General features: G+C 43.8%; 1 protein-coding gene and 1 long non-coding RNA gene across 7 annotated transcripts in view; one reads left to right on the plus strand and one right to left on the minus strand.

Annotated features, from left to right (window-relative positions):
• The window catches only part of LOC109268028 (uncharacterized), a 101,926-nt gene extending 91,453 nt beyond the window's left edge, over positions 1 to 10,473 (minus strand). For all 3 annotated transcript variants that reach the window (XR_008420556.1, XR_008420555.1, XR_008420554.1), the window contains exon 1: positions 9,516 to 10,473. This is a non-coding gene — a long non-coding RNA (uncharacterized LOC109268028). The remainder of the gene's footprint in view (positions 1 to 9,515) is intronic.
• A 101-nt stretch (positions 10,474 to 10,574) lies between these two features.
• Positions 10,575 to 22,947, plus strand: part of AMPH (amphiphysin) — a 248,447-nt gene continuing 236,074 nt past the window's right edge. For 2 of the 4 annotated variants that reach the window (XM_019451112.2, XM_053898535.1), the window contains exon 1: positions 10,575 to 11,058. In XM_019451112.2, the coding sequence (XP_019306657.2) occupies positions 10,990 to 11,058 (69 nt within the window). In that variant the 5' untranslated portion in view covers positions 10,575 to 10,989. The remainder of the gene's footprint in view (positions 11,059 to 22,947) is intronic. The other 2 variants (XM_019451116.2, XM_019451118.2) reach the window with 1 other exon arrangement.

The raw sequence follows: 22,947 nt of genomic DNA on the forward strand, positions 1-22,947 counted from the left end.
TGAAGAAGGTTTTCATTTTTCGTTGTGGTAAAACAGCATACAATTTATCATGTTAGCCAGTTTTTAAGTGTGTAGTTTGGCGACATGAAGCACATCCACAGTGTTGTATGATCATCACCATTATCCACCTGTGCAACTCTTTTCGTCTTTGAAAACTGAAACTCTGTACCTATTAAACAGCAAATCCCCACTGCCCCCAGTCATGGGCACCACTGTTCTATTTTCTGTCTCTTTGAAATCTAGGTACTTTACATAAGTGGAATCACGTGGTACTTGTTCTTTTGTGAAAGGCTTGTTTTACTTGGCATTATGTCCTCAAGATTCATTCATGTTGTAGCATGCATCAAGATTTCCTTTCCTTATTTTTTTAAAGTTTATTGATTTATTTTGAGAGAGACGGAGGGATGGAGAGACAGAGAGAGAGAAAGAGAGAGAGAGAGAGAGAGAGAGAGAGAATCCCAAGCAGGCTCCATGCTCAGCGCAGAGCCCAAAGGGGGGCTCAATTCCACGACCCTGGGATCATGACCTGAGCTGAAATCAAAAGTCGGAAGCTTTACCAACTGAGCCACCCAAGCGCCCCAGCATCTCCTTCCTTTATAAGTTTGAATAAAACTTTGTTGTATGTATATACCATACTTGTTTATCCATTAGTCAATGGACACTAGAGTTGCTTCTATATTTTGTTTATTACGAATAATGCTGCTGTGAACATGGGTGTACAAATATCTCTTTGAGACCTTACTTTAATTGGAGGGTGGATATATATCCAGAAGTGGAATTTCTGGATCATATAGTAATTCTATTCTTAATTTTTTGAAAAAGTACCACATTATTTTCCACAGAGGCTGTAACATTTTACATTCCCACCAATAGTGCACGAGGGTTCCAAGTTCTCCACATCCTTGCCAACAATTATTTTCTGTTTTTGAGAGTACCTGTCTTAATGGGCATAAAGTGGCATCTCATTGTGGTTTTGATTTGCATTTCCTGATGGTGAGTGATACTGAACATCTTTTCATGGGCTTATTGGCCATTTGTTATCTTCTTTGGAGAACAGTCTATTCAAGTCCTTTGTCCATTTTTTTCATCAGGTTGTTTTTGTTCTTGATTTGTAGGAGTTCTTTATATGTTCTGGATATGAATCCCTTATCAGATATGTGGTAAACAAATATATTCTCGGGTTCCATGGTTTGCCTTTTGACTCTGTTGTTTTTTGTGAGGCACAAAAGCATTTAATTTTGTTGTGTCCCAATTTACCTATTTAATTTTGTTGTCCATGATGTTAGTGAGATCCAAGAAGTCACTGCCAAACCCAGTATCACAAAGGCTTTCCTCTCATATTTTCTTATAAGAGTGTTCCAGTTTTGGGTCTTACATTTAGGCCTTTGATCCATTTTGTATATGGTATAAAGTAAGAGTGCAACTTCATCTATTTGCATATCAATACCCAGTTTTCCCAGCACCATTTGTTGAAAAGACTGTCCTTTCTTCATTGAGTGGCTTTGGCCCCTCTTCTTAAAAATCATATGACCATACATGTGAAAGTTTTTTTCTGGGTTCTCTCTTTGATTTCATTGGTCTGTATGTCTGTCTTTATGCCAGTACCCCAAATAAGTTTGGAACATAGTACTCTGACTTCAATCTAAAGGAAAAAAAAAAAAAAAGGTAAACCAACCTTGACTCCTTTCAGTAGGTTTATTTGTTGTAGTGACACGAGCATTATGAAATCATTTTGTGGCTACTGCAGAACTGAGCAAATGAGGGACTACAGTGAGGTTTTTGGGAGCCAGAGGAATATGGAAGTTGGGAGATAGAGGTAGGAACATGGAATGGGGGGAAGGCAAGCAAAAACCTAGGGTGGATTCAAATTAGAGGCATTGGTATAAATTTATTATTTCAATGACACTCAGACATTCAGTTGCAATGAGTAGAGCCTGAGCCAAGACCTTCATTTCTAAATATAATTCTCCACAGAAATGAACCAGGAGTTCATGGAGAAATGGCTTATTCAAAGCCCAGAAAATACAAGATGAGCCTGGAACATCTTATTATGCCAGAAAATAAGTGCCAAAAGAATGATGAGGGTATATAAGAAAAAGAAATGAAAGCCTTTCATTGGCCAAGGCTGGGATAACTGAGCATTAAGGTGAATAAGAACAGAAATAGAGTGAATAAATCACAGATCCAGGAGTCTACCTTGATAACAGATCGTAAGTTAAAAAATACCTGGGAAGAAAAGGTGACCTGTTCCGTACAGTAGAATGCTGACTAATAAACACGGTAGCACTGATGGAATTGGAAAATTACCATTTAAAAATCATCTTAGTAAAGACAGATTTAGGCAAGAATCCTCATGCATGCCAAATTGGGGGAGCGAGAGTTTGACAGGAGTTTGCATATAGTCTCAGAATATCTACCTACAAGTTTCTCATTTATTACAAGTGGGGAAGTGGTAGCTTTTGAGTGGAGAAATCTGACAACACAGGTGACTGTAACTGACTTCATCCATTAGGGACAAATGGACCATGTTTAAATGTAAAAGTCTGGCCTTCGAGGAGGATGACCCAGGAAGTGTTAAGGTACCTTCAGAACCTTCTGGTGTCTCAGTGCCCATAGGGGGCACAAGAACATGGAGAGCTGAAGAAAGAGAGAATGACAGTTTGGAGAGACTGAAGCGCATGGGCCTAGTATGTGCCCAGGAGCTCTCTATCTGGACCACAGAGAGTAGGAGTGGGATCCGCTGCCCAGACACCCCCCCCCCCCCCCCATTGGAGAAGGCTTGCTGCCTCCCTCTGAGGGAATGCAGTCCCCAGGCAGAGAACCACCTGGCCCCATTCACACCCCTCCTAGGGTGGCCGGTGGGCAGGGCGGTAGTGGCCCAGCCCCTGTCAAACAGAGGCACTCACTATGCTCACGACAGACAGAGCCCCTCCCAGATTGGTCAAGGTTTCATCAGGCCTGCCTGGCCGCTGGACTTTCTCCTCTGCCAACCCTTCCTCCTCCTGCCTCTCACAGTTCAATGCTTTACTTAGCTTGCGCCCCAAACTCAGCCCCTGCTTCGGAAGGACCCGACCTGCCACAGGCTCCCTCAAAAGCTACCGCTTTTCCTACTAAATTAAGGAGAATATGGACAGATCATATGCTTATTAAAAAGACATTGTTTCCGAAGAAAGCAACAGATGAACACAGACTGTTCCAACTAATGAAAAGCTCCTGTTTGGAGATCTGTTTGTCAGTTACTTGGATTGGGGGATACAGTTTTCCAAGATGCAGGCTGGTAGGAAGAAAGAGGCCGGATTCTGTGTTAGTTTCTTAGGCCTGCGGTAACAAACAACAAGCCATTCCCTCGATTCTGGAGGCTAGAGGACCATCAAGGTGTGAGCAGGGCCAGGCTCCCTCTCCCTGCCTCTGTGCTGCTGGGGGTCCTTGGGGCTCCTTGCGTGTGGCTGTGTTACTTGGGTCTCTGCTTCCATCTCCACACTGGCGCTGACTGCTCGGGGCATTTTCCTTTTGTGTGTGTCTGTGTCTGCATCTCCCCTCTCTTTATAAGGACACCAGTTATGTCGGATTAAGGGTCCACCTTCCTCCAGTATGACCTCATGTTGATTTATAGCTCAATTACAACTGTATGGACCCTATTTCCAAATCAGGTCATATTCACAGGTACCAGGGGTTATGACTTCATCCCTTGTGGGAACTGGGAAAAAATTCCTCCCGTGTGTCTCTTTTCTATACTTCTTCTGACCACCAAACATGGGAGGAGGGCTCAGGTTCCCCTTACCATGCAATTCTGCAACACTGGCTGGGTATCCTACAATTCCGTTCAGTCCTGACCCCATCTATGAGGACTTGGCATCGAATCCCACACATTAAAGGTTCAGTGCCACAAGACTGCACCTGCCTCCCACTTCAGACACCAGGTATAAGTCCCGGTTGTCACCGATGCTGCTCACCAACTGTTTATAAATACAGTAAACTTTATTTTGCCAGCATAATTCGTTCCGGAAATATGCTTGTAATCCAAAGCATTTGTGTATGAAAGCAAATTTCGCCATAAGAAATAATAGAAACTCAGAGGATTCGTTCTACACCTAAAAATACTCATATAAAAATGGTTATAATACTGTAATACAAAACAAAATAATAAAGAAAATGCAAAATATAAAGAAAAAGAAACAAATTAACCTGCACTTACCTCTGAAAATCTTGGTGGCTGGTGTGAGGGAGACAAGAGAGAGGAGGGGTATCGCGTAAGACGACTGTCACAATCACTAACGGAATCACTGCTATCTATTGGCTCAATGGAATCTTTTTCTGCACGGGGGCATTGTATACACTCCCATGGATGTTGACTATAGTACAGTATTAATAAACTTGCTATATACTGTATTTAATGGCAAGAAGGCAGCCGAGGACAGGGTCTGTATCTGCAGGCAGCCTGACCTAGAATGAAGCAAAGCATTCCTAAGCTTACTCTTGTCTGGAAAAGCAAAGAACTGTCCATAGGTGCTTTGAAGTGACAAAAAAAAATACACTAGTGCAGTTGTGGGCACCTTTCAACGTTCTGAAAAATCACTGATTTCTGCCAAACACCATGGCCTGAGACCGAGCATTGGAGCATGGGAGATGATCACCCACAATCCCACAGAGAGAGAGAGAGAGACAGAGAGAGAGACAGAGAGACAGAGAGAGAGAGAGAGAGAGAGAGAAGAACCATTGGCTCAGTTGTGATCATGTGACATTCGGTGTCAGGTACTACCCGTATTGCAAGACATCGCCTGCTTAGCAAGTTAAAATTTATTAGACATATTTGCTTGTCTTGCAGAATACTCGCAGAACAAGTTACTCACATCCAAGGTTTTACTGTAAATCAGACGTTCCCACATCTCCCTCCTTGGATTCAATCAATTTGCTACATCGTCTCACAGAACTCAGAGAAACATTTTACCTACTAGATCACTGGTTTATTATAAAAGGATATAACACAGGACCGGCCAGAGGGAAGAGATGCATAGGACAAGGTATGGGGAAGGGGTGCAGAACTTCCCTGCCCCTTCAGGCCTGCCACTTTCCTAGTGCCTCCCTGTGTTCACCAGCCCAGAAGCCCTCTAGATCTAATCCTTTTGGGTTTTTATGGAGGCTTCATTACATAGGCACGAATGATTAAATCATTGGCCATAGGTGACTGAACCCACTCTCCAGCTTTTCTCTCCTCCCCAGGAGGGGACCCTGTAGGGGTGGGGGATTGACAGTTCCAATATTCTAATCACATGGTTGGGTCCCCTGGCAACCGGCCCTCATCCTTAGAGTTTTCCAAAAGCCACCTCATTAACAGACATTCAGGTATGGTTGACAGGGACCTGCTTCTGGATAGCCAGATGCCTTTATTGCTCTCATCACTTGGGGGAGTTCCAAGGGTTTTAGGAGCTCTGTGCCAGAAACACGGACAGGGACCAAATATAATATTTCTTATTATAAATGACAATATCACAGGGACACAGCTCAATCCATGACAAATTGTGTCCTAGACTGGCTAACTGAAGCCTGTGTAAGCCCAATACTGTTGAACGACGGCAGTAACACTGAGTGTAATACAGGGACTCTTCCCACGCTCACCACCCAACCTGCCTGATTCCTTGCAGGTGGCTTGAAACAGCAGCATGTTGGGGGTCTTTAGAGCAGAGTGGTGGAGTGAGGGGGTTTTGAGATGTGAGAACAGGTAGAAGGTCACGTGGCTTCTGGAGAGCTCGGAGGGTCTACTGCAGGGAAGTAGGCAGGCAGATATTTGGGAGAACACGATGCTTAGTCCAGGCTTCCTGAACATAAGATCCTAGCATGACCCCGGACTGGCCTCCTTAACCAGGGGCTTTGGCTGAAGTGCATGCAGGCTTGCAGTGGGGGGACACTGAGGACAATGTGGGGGTTCAAGGATCCCCACACTATGGTCCCAGGTAGGACCTCTACTCTGCTGGTGGCCACAGCTCTAGGAGCCACCTTGGAGACAGAAGTATAGGGGTGACAGAACAGGTGAGGGTAGGGGAGTGGCCAGGCAGTCAAAGGCAGCCACATGTGGATAGCTCTATTCTTATAAAATATAAACACGGGCAAATTTAACCAAAAATAAGTTCCTTGAACCAAAAAGTTCTCTTCCAATACATGATACAATTAAGTATTTCTTAAGAGGTTTTGAAGAACGTCCCTGCTATGAAGCGGGGGTTGTCCAAGCTGGAAAATTCCCAGTAAGAAAATCCAGCTCTTAAAGCTATTAAGAGGGTGCTCTCGGTTGCCCAGACAAATATGCTCATACCCACCTTGGATGTGGAATTTTTAGAGCTTATTTGTGGATAGAAAATAGCTTAAAATATTTGCAGGAACTTGTCCCCTTCTTCAGAAAGAGTTGTGGCTAATTAGAATTTCCATTTTGTTTTGCTCCCTGACCTCTCGATTGGCTTATAAGCTATTAAGTGATGTTCTAGCAATTTGTTTGGGATATGGGAGTTGTTTTGCATCTACTCTGCAAAAAAGCATCAAGCATGGTGTCAAAATACATTACAGTTATTAGGCAATTTATACATTGTGATTGTTTTTCTTGGTGGCCAATGGCTCTGTCTATGAAAAACAAAGCTCTTCACTCCTAGTTAGTATTTTGGGACGCATTAGTGATGCATTATTAATGTAGTGAGGAAGTTGCTATTTTTAGACCTGGTTAAATTAGGAATAGAAGAGGGCAGTCATACAGGCAAAATTTAGTAAAACTGTATGTGGGACTAGAATGTAAATAATTGGCATACTTTGAAGAGTTGACTGTGAATCCGCACTTGTATGTTTTTACTTGAAATGTAGAAGATAATTGGTCAAAATATGTATCTTTCTGGAGAACGTGCTCCATCCGCTGCTACTTTAACATTTGTGAGAGAAAATAAAATTGCATCTGAGTCTTTGAACAAAGAGGGAAGTGTAACAACTACTCAAGATTTGATGGGGGCTGAAATTCCAGGTAGGCTTCACCAAATGTTTAAAGGAAATGCCTCCTTCATTAGATACAATGATGCAAAGAGGCTGTGGCCAATGAGACACCATAGCATATATTACAACTCTTGTAAGAGCTTCAAATAACTAGATACGTTTAAACATGGATTTAAAAATCTCCTTCCTTAAGGGTCTAAATTGGACTTACAAGATACAAAGATTGGCGAGCATAAAGATCTGTGCCATTAAAAATATGAAAAATGAGTTCTGTGATAACACAGTAGTGATTCCAGGCCTATTCCAAATTATCAGAACTTAGCATAATTCACATTTTTTACTTATCAACCAATCTTAAGCTAAATTTAGGAGGAAAGAAAAACTGAAAGTTAAAAATAATTCAGGAAGGGGCTTCTGGGTGGTGCAGTTGGTTCAGCATCTGACTCTTGATTTTGGCTCAGGTCATGATATCAGGGTCATGAGATCGAGCCCTGTGCTGGGCTCCATGCTGGGCACAGAGCCTGCTTCAGAGTCTCTTTCTCCCTGCCCCTCCCCTGCGTACACCTGCACTCTCACTCCCTCTCTCTCCCTCTCTCTCTCTCTCTCTCTCTCTCTCTCTCTCTCTCAAAAACAAGAAAAGAAAAATCAGGACTTCCTCCTTGCCTGGATGAAGAAGATCTGGGTGGGGCTGGAGTCATGATACTGTCTGTGAACCTTACCTGAATAAATGTTAACTATAACTTGACACCTAAGCTTGTCCTCAACGGGGGAAAGAACTGGGGTTATTCCTCATTAACAGTGAAATCTACATGGAACTGTAGGAGCCCTGTTTTCCCTTGACTGAGGAGAAAAATGGGGGGTAAAACTAGGAGGAAGAAATACCGGCAAGCAAGGAATGTTGGGAGGTGGGTCCAGTGGTGTTGTGGGTGAAGGAAATGCACACAGAAGCATGGCTCCTGTGACTCTGGAGGTGGAAGGTGCCTCTGAGGTCACTTCCTCTGTGGATTTCCTCTGTGGGCAGGGAAGTCTGCAGCGCTGAAGGTCTTCCTTAGAGACAGATGCAGGCAATAACCGGGTGGCCTCATGGGTGGGGCTCTGGTCACTTCACACCCTCCACAACCAGAGACGGGTCCACCTGATTAATATATTTGGGTCCTGCAGGAGATTTTGTATGAAAAATGCCTCTACTGTATGGCGTAACAATATTTAAAAATCATCGTAGTTGGGGGCCCCTTCCACACACCGCCGTTCCAGGAGCATTATTGCAGAATTAGGAGAAGAAACAGCTTAGATGGGTGCCCAATATCTAGTCTCATGTACCCATGCATTTTTTTTCAACAAATATTTGCAAAGCACCTACTAAGTAGCAGCTAAGTGCTTCATCACTATTCTAGACTGGCTAGAATGACCCTCATAGCAACCTGAAAATAGATACCGTTTTCTCTCTCAGCTGGAGAGCACTAATTCGATAAGTTTGCGCATAACAACTTTGTAACATGCTCAGCATGCATTTCAAATACAATTATCAAGAAATGACTCGCTTCCCCTTTCCACCCCCATTCCAGAACTAGATTTGGGCATCTGAACTGCGGGAAAAGCTAGCCATTTGCAATTTTAGTTCAAAAGATATTTGCTGTGTTTCAAAAATTGGTGGGGGAGTAATTCCAAGGAGAGACAAAGCCTGGTGCAGTGGGAATGGATGGCTTGGGCCCTCAGCAAGCAGAGGAAAAGTAAACCTGCTTGGTTTTTATTGCTTGGAACTCTGTCCCTTGCTTGTTTAGAAAGAGGGCAGTGACATTTGTGAGGGAAGCTATAGCCAGGCCCAGGATGGGAGCAGAGGGGGCTTTGGGACCCCCATGGACTGTGCCCACAGACTGATATGCTCCAGAACATTCTGGTGTATTCCAGCATTCTGAGGCTGGTATCCTCAAGATAAGATCTCAGGGCCAAGCTAAGGTTCTAAAGCCCCGTGTTTTAGAGACATGACTCAATTTCTGTCTTCTGGCCAGCCTTTTCTTTTCTTTCCTTTTCCTTTTTTAATATTTGTTTATTTTTGAGAGAGAGAGAGAGAGAGAGAGAGAGAGAGTGAGCTGGGGAAGGGCAGAGAGAGGGAGACACAGAATCTGAAATAGGCTCCAGGCTCTGAGCTGTCAGCACAGACCCCAACGTGGGGCTTGAACCCAGAAACCCTGACATCATGACCTGAGCCGAAGTCAGAAGCTTAACTTACTGAGCCACCCAGGCCCCCTGGGCAGTCTTTTCTACTGAGTGTTGACCAAGAGAGGGATTTTCTCTCTACTTCCCTGTGAAGTAAACTCCTGTTTACTTCAGATATTGGAAGTAGGGTGACCAGTTCATCCAGGTTTACCCAGGGATTTCTGGGCTTTAGAACTAGAAGTCCTATCTCCTGGAAACCCCTTAATTCCCAGGCAAACGGGGATGAATAGTCATCCAGAGGATATAAGAGCCAAGTGAACAGGCTGGATATTTCAGTAATAAACCACTGCAAAAGTTAGTGGCTGAAAAGCACTACCATTTTGTTTACTCACCACACTGTGCTCTGCTGGGATCAGCTGAGCGGTTCTTCTGGTGGTCTTGCTGATGCGAATTTAGTCAGTGGGTCAGACAGATGGAGGCTGAGGTTTCTCCCTTTCCACGTGGCCTCTCCATGAGGCTTTTCGCAGCAGGGAGAAATTCTACACGGTAGCACAGGGCTCTGTAGAGTGCCAAACCCGCTCGGCTTCTCCAGGCTTAGGCTGGAACTGGCCCAGTGTACTTTTACTATATCTTATTGGCAAAAGCCAGTCACGGTGCCATTCTACAACTAAGGTAGGGGGACTTCCCACCGAGTGGATACCAAGGGATGGTTCACAGGGGTGCTCCACAGGTGACAGTCTGCTCCAGTGAGATGCTCATTGGGGCTCACCAGATTCAGGTGCCTGATTACCTCTGACCTGCTTGCTGGGCCACCGGCCACACTGCCTCACACTCAGAAGTGACTGAATGGTTTCACCACTGGTCAGGGCCTTCAAGAGCTCTGTGTAAAGTATACGACAAATTTATCCCTATTATTCTCCCTTCTGCTAAGCATACTGAGGATAGTGAATCCCTGTGAGGTTGCCAGCAGGTTCGCAGGAAGCCACAGGGCAAGAGGCCCAGGTCTTGCGATGTTGACGTGAGGCAATCAAGGACCTGACTGTCCTTGGGGCAGCAATTACCCAGATCACCAAAGCACAGCACCTTGCTTACAGGGACCGTCCCTTCTCAACATGGAACCTCCCTACCGCGGGCCCCAAATCTCGTCTTCAAAGTTTGGGGAAGTGTGGGCATCGCTTTCCTCTCCACGGCAGCTCTAAACCCCGCACTGACTTGGTTTCCCAGTCACCTTTCCTCGGGCTGTGTGCCTCCTGAGGGCAGGGCGAGGCCCAGCTTTCTGGAACACACAACCAGGGAGGGGTGCACTCTCCGGAAGAGCCCATCCCCCCGCCTCCACGTCAGAGCACCTCCCATCCCGGCTTCCCCATTCCCGCCCCCCGCCCCCCTCCCCCGAGCCTCCTTTTTTTTTTTTTTTTTTTTTTTTTTTTTTTTTTTTCTGGAAAGAATCGGGCCCCATTCGGCCTCCCCCAACGCAAACTCCGCCTCGAAAGAACCCCGGAGCCGCCTCGGGGCCCCCGGACTGCCGCTGGGCTCGTTCCCCTCTCCCCTCCCGACCTCCTCTTCCACCGCCGCGGGCACTCTCGGGGCATTTTGACTTCTGGCTTCTTCCCTCGCTTTTTCTCGCCGCCCCGCAGCCGGGCCCCGCGCGTCCCGCCTGCGCGCTGTCGCTTTAAGCCGGTGCCTAGCGCTGCGCCCCTCCCTCACCCCTGCCGGCGCTCCCCGGCTGCTCCTCGCAGCCCCTCCCGCGCCTCCTCCTCCTCCTCCACCTCCCCTCCCGCTCCTCCTCCTGCGCTCCCGCTCGTCCTCGCCGCCGCCGGCCCGCCGCCCGCTCCGCTCCGCTCCTCGCAGCCTCCCGGACCCGCAGCCATGGCCGACATCAAGACGGGCATCTTCGCCAAGAACGTGCAGAAGCGGCTCAACCGCGCGCAGGAAAAGGTCAGAGCGGGCGACGGGCCGCGGGGCAGGTGGCGGGGGCGCGCGGCGGCGAGGGCCGAGCGGGCCGGGGGAGCGGCGGAGGCCGGGGCCGGGGGGCGCGGGGATGCCCTGTGCTGCGCCGCGGCGACTGCAGCGAGGCGGCCGCGGGCGGGGAGGCTGGAGCGCCCGGGGCGCGCGGTCCGCCCGAGTCTCCCCGCGCGCTCGCCCCCCGCGCTGCTGGCCGCGGTCGCCGCTCTCCCGGGCGGGCGAGGGCGCGAGCGGTGGCAGGTGCTGCGGCTCGCCCGCGGTCCCCGGAGCCGAGCGCTTCTTCCCGCCCGCGGCGCCCGCTCCCCGCTGGCCCGCTGGCCCGCGGGTCCGGGCGGGAGATTGCGGCAGCAGTCCTCCCTCCGGGGGGTCTCCTGGGGACCCAAGTGCGGCAGAAACGGCTGGTGCAGCGCAGAGGCCACCCCCCAGATCTGTACGGATCGATCGGGCTCATCTCAGAAAACCCATGGCTTTAATACAGTGCTGTCCAGTGAATCCTGGAGTTCAAAATAGAGATGTGGATACACACTTTTCTTTCTCTGTGTTCTTTTTTTTTTGGGGGGGGGGGGTCCTCTCTGTGTGTGCCCTTTTGGACGTCGGTGTCCTTCTCTGGAAGGTCAGAAATACATGTGACCTGAACCTAACAGTTCTTTGCACATTTCTGCACAAAGAGGGCGTTTTATTGCATTAAAAACAAAAAAAAAAAAAAAATCCACATTGCACGCTCAGGTTGGGTTCCCTAGTGTTTTACAAGCTCCTCAGCATATTGGCCTCTCAGTAATTTATTTTCCTCTCCCAGAGATGGGCACAGATGAATCCCAGGTTTACACCAAGCGCAGCCCTGTGCAGTTGAGGTATTGTGGCAGGCGCTGGGCTCGCCTGGCTCCCCTGGAGACTGCTTGTCATCAAGACCTTGCCAGCACTGAGGTCTTCATTTGTGTCTCCAGCCAAAGGACATATTGCAGCTTAAGCATCGTACTTGAAAATGAACGCCGACTAATTGAGCCCCACGGTTTGTGTCAGTGGAACTGTTTTCCCTTTCATGTGGCAGTGTTTTCCGTCCCTGGGATTCTGGGTGTTTAGTGTTTGCCTCTTTTACTGGAAGTCAGATTTGCCGTGTTGCTCAAAATGACCCTGAATTTCCCTCTTCAGACCCTGGCTCAGGCTGCTCTCGGTTCCCACCCACCTGGAGGAACTGAGCGGAAGGGGGCACTGATCCCTTTGCCTGTCCCCAGGACCGGAGGCTGTGTGGCTGCCACTGGCCCCTCCCTCCACACACGCACACTCCCAGTGCAGTAAGAGGATTGTATTTCTTTTAATATCTACCCAAGCTCATCCTCAACTAACAAGAACCTCCTCCAGCCGCTCCTTCGGCAGCTGCATTAGCAGGGCTTCTTGGCCTCTACCAGTCCCTGGTTAGTTACTTGTCCAGAAAGTAGCTAAGGATCTGCTGGGATCCCAGCCAGGTTTTGTCATCGTTTTTCCATGCTTCACTTTACCCACTTGTAGGTATTCCTCCCCGCTCTCCACTTCCAGCTAATTACTTGAATTCTTGGTCTGAAGCTTTTTACAGAGTCCACTTTCCATCTGTGAAAGAATTTAGTGGTATAGTCTGCCTTTTCACATTTTACATTATTTCTTAATCTGGGTCACCAGCTGTTAATATGCTAAAAATAAATGAAAAGGTATCGTAATCTGTCTTACAGAGTGTGCAAGCCCTTGTGAATTGTTGAAAACTCACTTTGTCGTTATTAAGGTCAAGTGTGTATTATGACTGCACTTCTGGATGGTGGTTACTTTTCCATGGGAGGGGAGGTCTAAGGGAGGCTTGTATAGGGCTTCAGCTATCCTGTTTTCTTCCCTGGGTGAAGTTGCTGATGGAAAGTGCCTACTGTACCAAATGTAGGGCGTTAAGACACCGAAAGGCTGAGAGTATGGTTTCCACTGGTGGGTAAGTTCTGTCTCTTTCTTGAGCCTGTGCAGCATTAGGGAAAGGGCAGGTGGGAATCCAGGTGAGGTAGCCCAGCCAAGCCTGAAGAGAAGCTACTGGAGGGTGGAAAACACAGTAAGTGACTGCTGAAGGCATTGGACATCTCCCCCAGAGATGCCTTCCTTTTTTGTTTTTGGACTGTTCCTTTTCTCTGATGCAGACACTCCATCGCAGTGTCTGTATACCACATGTGTTCTTGAGACCTTGGCTTCTTGTTTTTACAACCAAATTTTCCCCAAAGAGAGTCTACTTGCTTAAGTTTCTCATTCTCTGTGCTACACCTAATGGTTGCATGCATTTTGGCTCCAAATGCATGACAGAAGCTACTCCTAGAGGGGTCTTAAGATTTTTTTAAATGAATTTAAAATACATTTTTTAATAAATTTTTTTTAGCATTTATTTATTATTGAGAGACAGAGAGACACAGAGCATGAGCAGGGGAGGGGCTGAGAGATGGAGAGACACAGAATCTGAAGCAGGCTCCAGGCTCCGAGCTGTCAGCACAGAGCCCGATGCGGGGCTCAAACTCACAAACCGCGAGATCATGACCTGAGCCAAAGTCAGACCCTTAACTGACTGAGCCACCCAGGCGCCCCAAAATACATTTTTTTTTAATTGAAGGTCTGTGAAGGTTCAGTGGAGAAAGTGAAATGTATATAAGCGAGAAATAAAACCCCAACAAATTAGGACAGCCATAATTCTACTACCCAGAAATGTCACTATCATTTGATGCATATTCTAGTAGATCTTTTCCCATTTTTACACGTATATATTTACAACAAAACAGGCTCATACTCAAAGTTTTTTAACCTGTTTATTTCATTTAATAATCATGAACATTCTTCAGTATGTACGTATTTTCTGCTAACATTTTAAATGACTAAACAGTATTGGAACTCATGGATTTAAAAAATTTTTTTTAAAGTTTATTTATTTTTCAGAGACAGAGAGAGACAGAGCGCAAGCAGGGGAGGGGCAGAGAGAGAGGGAGACACAGAATCCGAAGCAGGCTCCAGGCTCTGAGCTGTCAGCACAGAGCCTGACACGGGGCTTGAACTCAAGAGCCATGAGATTATGTCCTGAGCTGAAGTCAGACGCTTAATTGACTGAGCCACCCAGGTGCCCCTGGATTTTAATGAATCTTCTATTTTTTGGACATTCAATTTCCAATGTTTCTGTATATGAATACAAATCTGTATATAATTACAAGGGGTAAACTTGTAGGGAAAATGTTTGTGTACACCCTGAAGTTTTTCCTTAGATACATTCCTAGAAGAATGATTGTGTCAAAGGTATGCTGATTTTTATTATAGCTAGATTGCCTTTCCAAATGGTTGTGTCAATTAACATTCTCACCGGTGGTACGAGACACTTGCCAACACTGGATAATAAAATTTAAAATAATCGATAGCTGTGTCATTGGAAAAAAATGAGTTCCTGTTTGTTTTGTTTGATTATTGAAAACCAAACATTATTTTTTGTATTCCTGTTTGTTTTTTTTTCACTTGTGAATTGTGTTTATTTTTTTGCCCACTTTGTTTAGCATCTGCACCCTGTTCTGTGTAAGGGCAAAAACTATCAATTCTAAAGGTTACAAATATGGTTTCTTCCATTTCTATGTACTTTGTAGTTTTTGATGATTTTCTTCTGCCATAGAGAACATTTATGTTTATGTTGTGTTTGCGTTTTATGTATAACTACTTAAATCTCTCCATTGATTTTGTATGGCTTCTCTCTTGGGTATTGAATTAATCAGGGTCCTGGCTTTTGTAAAAAGTGGAAAACACCGATCAAACTGGTTTAAGGAAAAAGGGAAATATAATTACTAAAAATAAAAATATGGCTCTTGCACATACAAATCTAAATGGGATTTTAACATATAAATGTATATTAAGCTATAACTGTTCTTATACATATACATATATGTAAATATATGCATATGTGTGTGTATTACATTTTTTAACTCATTGGATTCTGTGTGGTCGGTGTTATTTCTGCCCCCATTTTATTAAAAAAAGTTTTTTTAAACGTTTATTTATTTTTGAGAGAGAGAGCCTGTGGGGGAAGGGCAGAGAGAGAGAGAGGATCCAAAGCAGGCTCCATGCTGACAACAGCAAGCCTGATGGGGGGTTCCAACTCAGGAACCACGAGATCAAGACCTGGGCTGAAATCAGTGCTCAGCCTACTGAGCTACCCAGGTGCCCCTCTGTCCTCATTTTAAATATGAGGAAGGGGGCGCCTGGGTTGGTCAGTCGGTTAAGCATCCGACTTCAGCTCAGGGCATGATCTTACAGTTCCTGGGTTTGAGCCCCTTGTGGGGCTCTGTACAGATAGTTCAGGGCATGGAGCCTGCTTCGGATTCTGTGTCTCCCCCTCTGTCTCTGCTCCTCCCTCTCTTGTGCGTGCATGCGTGCACGCTCTCTCTCTTTCTAAAATATAAAAATAAACATTAAAAGAAATGAAGAAGAGGTTAAGTGACACGCCAAGGTCACACAGTTAGTAAGTAGTAAAGGCGAAGTTTGAACCCAGGCAGTCAAGTGATTTTCCATTTTGTGTTACTGCCTCTTATAATTAATGAAAAAGGCAGGGGTAGACAAACTTCAGACCTACCGGAACCAGGGGTTCAACCACAGGCATCAGGGCTCACATGCCTTCTTCCCATCTCTCCTCTTGCTGTTCATTCTGGCAGCTCCATTCTTTTTTATAAAGTTTTTTTTAATGTTTATATATTTTTGAGACAGAGACAGAGTGTGTTTGGGGGAGGGGCAGAGAGAGAGGGAGACACAGAATCCGAAGCAGGCTTCAGGCTCTGAGCTGTCAGCACAGAGCCTGATGCTGGGCTCGAACTCGTCAACCACGAGATCATGACCTGAGTCGGACACTCAACTGACTGAGCCACCCAGGCGCTCCCCCCACCTTTATTTATTTATTTATTTACTTATTTTTGAGACACAGAGAGACAGAGTGATGACAGCCCATTTTTGGGCAAGTTCTGTCTTGGTGGCAGGGTGGCCGTCAGCAGCTCTAGATAAGAGCATGCTTTTCCTTCAACATTTATATAGAACTCAGTATAGCTCTCATTGGCCCAAATTGGGCCTTGTGCTTCTTCCTGGGAGGAAAGAAATCTCTCTGGCCAAGGACCAGGACCATAGGTTGGATTGGGCCTGAGTCACAGACTACTACTGATGCTGGGTTGGAGAAGGCCCCCACCCCAGACCATATGGAGTGCTGTAGAGAAGGAAGGAAAATCAGAGTATAGATGGGGGACTGAATGCTACACTGGCAAAATAAAAGGTATCCACTGAGGCATACTTGTTTGTCCCATGTTTATATAAATAGTCATGTATTTTGTAATTTATAATTTAATATTTGCCAAAAAAATTTCCTACCAAATTAATGTATGCAGTTTAAAAAATAAAATATAATATAATAAAATAATATAAAACATTTATTTTGAAAAGTAGCAGGCCTCTGTCCCCTACTCTCAGCCTCATCTTGTTTCCCGAGAGGTAGCTATGACTAGCCCCAACATCTCTGTAAAATATGCTTGTGTAAAATAACTACTTCTTGATCTATCGTTTAATATTTGGTGAATATAGGTAAAGATTTAGCTGTCTTACCTTCATCTCTATTTCCACATCCTTCAGTCATGTATTATGGCACAAACTGTTGATTGCTGAGGATTATCTTTTAAAAAATTATAAAGTATAATTTTTATTGAATAAAATATACAAATCTTAAGTATTCCACTTGGGGGATTTTTATGTATATGGATATCTGCATAGTTAGCACCCAGGTCAAGTTATAGAACATTTTTATCCTGCCAGATACCCATCATCCCTCATGTTTCTCCTATTCTTTATCTGTTTAAATTCCTTTATTTTAAATTCCTTTACTGTCATTTCCCTGATAGGCATTTTTACATGTTCTTATTGGTAACTTTGATAGCTTCTTTTGTGAGGTGTCTGTTAAAGTCTTTTGGCTATGCTTTAATTTGGGTGGCTTGTCATTTTATTATTGATTTGAGGAACTTATTTATATATTCAGGATATGAATCTTGTCAAGTAGACATTTCACAAGTGTTTTCTTGAGGAAAGTGGTTTGCCTTTTTCTTTCTTAATGGTTCCCTTGGATAAACTGAAGTTTTAAATTTTTATGAAGTTGTATCTGAGGATTAAGTTTTTCATTCAGCTTTTTGTTTTCTCTGGAGTTAATAATTGCTTTTGTTTTATTTGCTTATTTTCCTATGAACTATTTAGAATTATTTCTTCTTACTTCATCAGGTCTGTCATTGCCCATCAATATTATTGTCAAAGGCTCAGTATATAAGATAATGTAATTGTTCTGTTTTCCCCAACTGAAGGACCCCTCTATACCCCCTTTTGGGGCCTCTGCCCTTTTGCTGTAATCTGGGCTGATTTTCTTTCTAGGCCTGCTTGCTGTAAATCTGTCATCCTCTGTCTTTACTTGCCAGTGTTGGGGTTAAGAAGGGCTTGAAGGCTCATCTATTCTATATCCCAGGCTTTCAAATAGTCCCCTATTATCAGGGTTGTGCTTGATATTCAACTGTATTAGTACTTAGTTGCACTGGGTTTTCAACTTGAGTGTATTTGTGTGTGTAACTGTGCAAGGAGAATTGGCTGCTTTTTCATTGCTTGCTGTGTACAGGCACTTTTTTTTTTTGGTTTGTTTTACCTTTCTCTGCTTTGCTGAGTTGTTTCCATTCTTCCATCCTCCTTTCTGCTTCTCTAAAATGTATTAAACTCTCTGATCTACTATGATGCCTCCCCTGTTTTTGTCATTGTATGTTCATACCTTCTTTATGCCTGTACTATCTTATGCCTGTACTATTTTATTTAGGTTTTGGGAGGAGATGGAAATAAACACAGTCAATCCGTCTGTTTTTCCATAAGCCTTTCTACTTAAATATTTAATCCCTTTGAGATCTATTTTTTTGTCCATCTTCTTCCTTCTGTGAAATCCAATGACATTTATTTGGTCTTAGCATCCTTGGCTTCTGTGCAATATTTAAATTGGTGGACAATTGTAAACATTTTTATACATTAGATATATTTTAACATGATTCTTGTGAGCAGGGAAACTTTTGGTATGTTATAATATGAAACTTTTTAGGCATTGTTTTTGTTTCTTTCTGTTTTATTAAGGGAGTTACTTATTTAAATTCTTACTTTTTAAATTCTCAGGAAGTGTCCAGTTTGATATTCTTTGGGCTAGTTTATCTGCCCCAAGTGAAAATTACGTGACAGTCTTAGGTGTAATGTTTTTCATGTATTGTATTTTCCAACTAAGTTGAAGGTACTTGAGGACAAGGGCCACATGTCTTGTGAATGGTACGTGTTCAGTGATGATGCATTGATTTGACTTTTGTGTTCTTGCTTGTTCATACTGCACCCCTGTAAAGCTTCCTTCCTCATTATTCTTTCTCTGTCTTTTGTGAAATTATCATAAAGGTTTCACTGTGCATCCCTGTCATTTTCTCTGTGATTTTGTGAAGGTAGTATATGAAATAAATTATTCTTACAGGTTCTGTACATGGTAAGGACTCCAAACAATATTAGATGGAACTGAGCTAACTTGTCATTTTTATAAGTCAAACAGCCAAATATTGGTACAGTCATGTAGTTCAGTCCAATATTGATTGTGTGATATGGCAAGAAAAACAATGTCATTTCTTCCCATATACCTAATTATATGACATTTTTTTAAAATTACTGCCTTGCTGATGCCCACAGATTTGTTCTCAAAGAGAAACATGTGGATGATGTTTCTGTGTGCATGTGCTTTTGTGTGTGTGTGTGTGTGTGTGTGTGTGTGTGTGTGTGTGTGTGTGTGTATGTGTATGTTAGATGTAAATACAGTAGAAGGAAGACCTTGCTCTGTCCAGAAGATTCCTTTTTTTTTTTTTTTTAAATTTGAGAGAGATAGACAGAGAGAGAGCACACAGTGGGGAAGAGGGGCAGAGGGAGAGAAAGAAACAATCTCAAACCGGCTCCACACTCAGTGCAGAGCCTGATGTGGGGCTGGATCCCATGGCCTTGGGATCATGACCTGAACTGAAATCAAGGGTCAGATACCCAACTGACTGAGCCACCCAGGAGCCCCCAGGAGATTCTATCCATGGGGCCTGTTGCTAGAAGTGTGGATTTTATGACCACATTTGTATCTGAAGACACTTTGGAGCCTGCATCTCTGTGGCAATCCAGGGTTTCCTCTTTCAAGATCATCGGAAGCTTTCTTGTTGCCTGCTTCTACATTGTGCAAACTTATGCCTTCCCTGCCACTAAGATAATTTTCTCTGTGTATATTAAAAACAGCCAAATTTAAAGTAACACAAGGATACTCGTGACACCGTAAGGCTTTCATCTTTCTTTTTCTTTTTCTTTTAACAGACACTCAAATACCCACACATCCTTTTTTCTCCAGGAATCAATACAATAGGGAATCAAAACTATAGGATCTCCGATTTTAACATTAGTAAAAGTTACCTTTCTCCTTTACAGGATAGCATATTGTGTGTGTGGCATGTATATGCGTGAGATTCCTAAGTCATACTTTGGAAGCCAACTTGTCTATGGACTGATACAACTTAAAATACCTGAAATACTTATGTAAGTGATATGGCCTACTTTATTTGGGGTATAAAACGAGGTCCCATTTCTTTGAATATTCACATTAAATGATTTCAACATCTCATCTAATGTATCATAAGAATCTCTGACTGCTCTCTGGGGTTCTGTCTTGTGATAAATTCAGCAACCCTAGGGGGGAAGTTCCCTGTCTCTAAAGGAGTCAGTCAGTGGTTTTTACTATGGCCCTATGGAAAATGGTCCTAAAAGGGTATCCAGCATTCAGATGTCATTCTTGTCCCCTGGATGAGCATTGTAGTGATCAAGGAGCACAGCACCCCCACTAACAGTTCCCACAGTAATGGTAGGGGCAGGAAGCCTTTCTTTCTAGATTATTTCCCACTGTGGTCACTCTGTGCTGCAGCATGCCTGAGCCCCACGTGTAAGATCCATGGGCGTATCATTTCCAAATACACCTGCACATGTATACCCATAGCTGCCCTGCTCCAAGATTTCCCATGATGCCAGGGTTCCTAAGTTCGGAGATTTGATGTTATCAAACACTGATTATCCATTCCATTCCATTCCACTGCAGTCTGTTCCATTTCTAATAAAATGCTTGTGGGATCATACTGAATTCATCTCAAGACTACACTTTGAAAATACTACCCTAGAGGCCCTCCAGCATCTTTTCCTATATGTTGACTTTCTTTTGGGTCACTTCAGTCCATTCAGGGATGGGTGGATGGGTGTGAGTCCGTGTGTGTGTGTGTGTGTGTGTGTGTGTGTGTATCTATGATTAGGTTTTAAACAAAAAATACTGTAATGCACTCTGGGAGGGCTTGAGTAGGGAAGAGAGAGTATTTAAAAAATAATTTGTTCTTGTGGCTTTTTAAAGTCTGAGAATTTCAACTCTGCTGTTCAAACACAATTTTTTTAGTGATTTCGAGGGGCCATCTCAGTAGATTCTGAGGAAATAAGGGCCTGTGGGCTTCCGTGAAAGGGCTATTACATGTAAAGATCTCTTGTGTTACAGATACAATTTTCTAGAGAGTCTCAATAATGGCTAAGATTTACATAATGAAAGTACCATCATCACAGAGTTAAAGAATTTACCCATGAAAAAATATAATAAGACTATATACATAGCATTATGTGAAATTAAAGTGATAGTAATCACAGTTGCTTGAGAACACATCCACGGGGCCAACTTTTAATATAGAAATGCTGAAACTTCATTCTTATTGATTCAAAATCTAAATTTAAGTGTAGTACTTCAGTAGATGCATTTCCTGAATACATATTGAGTGAATCCCTTATTAGGAATGATGCTGGATAAAGCCATGGGTAAGATCTTAGTTTTGAAATATTTGCTATGCTACAGCCATATATCAATTTTGATTGCCCTGAAACAACTTAGAACAGATGTACCAAACCCAGAAAACCACCAAGTTGATCATTTCACCTTATTGTCATACAGTTATTTAGCTGAAAGTTTAGTTCCTACATGGAAAGAACCTGAATATATCTATGCCATATAGTTTTTTGTATCTTAAAAGTGCCTATAATAATTTCTTAGAGGTGCTTGGGTGTCCCAATCAGTTAAGCACCTGATTCTTAATTTTGGCTCGGGTCACGATCTCACAGTCATGAGATTGAGCCCCTTGTCAGGCTCTGTGCTGAGCCCGGAGCCCGCTTGGGATTCTTTCTCTCCCCATCTTTTTCTGCTCCTCCCCTCGTGTGCGCAGGCCCTCTCTCTCTCTCAAAATAAAGAAACATTTTAAAAAAGAATTTAATAAAATACACATGGGCCCATACGTAAGTGCACTCTTGTTATGGCACGTAATACTGAGTAAAGGATGCTAAACTTACTCTAAAAGTGATATATTCTACTGTGAAGTCAATCTGGTAGAATTCATTCATTCACGTAGTCATTTATTAAGACTCTAATGCGTGAAAGACCCTTGGTAGCTACTTACAGTATAGCAGTCAACAAAGCCATTCTGGTTGACCATATCGACCAGCAGGAGTTGGTAGAGAGGTAAACTTTAAAAAAAAAAATGTTTATTTTTTTTTATTTTGAGAGGGAGAGAGAGAGTGCGTCAGAGAGGGAGAGAGAGAATCCCAAGCAGGCTCTGCACTGTCAGCACAGAGCCCAACATGGGGCTCCATTTCACGAACTGTGAGATCACGACTTGAGCCGAAATCAAGAGTCAGACGCTTAACCAACTGAGCAACCTAGGTGCCCTAAGAGATAAACTTTTGGGCATAATAATAACTACATGGTTATTAATGAAAGATCATAATTAAATAGTCTGTGAGGAGAAAACAAGTTTTTTTTATGTAAATGGGTAACTCCCCTGGAGTGAGAGGATTGGACACACCTACGTGAAGAAGGTAGATGTTAAGCTAGGATCTAAAGGATGAGTTGTGTTATTAGGCAAGAGGAATGGGGTGATGGTTTAGTGATTGTAGGAGTCAGGATGAATTCCATAGAAATACAGAGTAAGAGTTGTGGAATATAGAAGTCAGAATCAACTGTTTACACTGGCTTCATAAAGGATCCCCTTCTACCATTTCCACGCTTAGTGGGGCACAGTGGACCCTAACCAGGATGGTCCTACTGTAATACTAATCCCCCTGTTGTGTGATCAGATTTTTACTCTGACCTGTTGAAGGGTTCTTGTGGGGCTGAGTTCCTCCTTGACACAGAGGCGGGACACTGGTTCAGAGCCAGCTTGCCCTCTGAATTATACATACATACATACGTAGATCATACATAGTCATCCAAAGATGCTTTTGTACAATGGCAGTAAACTCCCAGCCCGGTCTTTTTTCTTGGATTTGTAGGGTCTCTTACCTCAAGCCGTCAGAAATTTCAAATAAAAATGAAAGCCCTGAAATGTCACACACCGACAAAGATTAGTTTGTCTTTTAAACAAAGGGTTTGATTGCATTTGGATACCAAGCATTTGATGAGAGAGAGGGAGACACACACAGAGAGAGAGAGAGAGAGAGAGAGGGAGAGAGAGAGAGGACAGAGGGAACACGCATGGTTAAGGCTGGCACCAAGTTGACTTAATTATTTTGTAGGCATTGACTTGATTATTTCACAGGCAGTGGTCTGGAATTTAAGAATAATCTGTTTGGGGTGATTTGCAGCTTGGAAATAATCAAATTTGGAAGAGAATCTTTTGCAGCAGACTTTCTCTTCCTCTACCTAATAATGGTGGCTAACGGTTGATTAGTCCAGATAGTCCAAGCCTTGGAAGGATCTCCCATTTTGTG

The sequence above is a fragment of the Panthera pardus genome, unplaced genomic scaffold, assembly GCF_024362965.1.
Source record: "Panthera pardus isolate Hobbes unplaced genomic scaffold, ASM2436296v1 HiC_scaffold_8, whole genome shotgun sequence".
Lineage (NCBI taxonomy): Eukaryota > Metazoa > Chordata > Mammalia > Carnivora > Felidae > Panthera > Panthera pardus.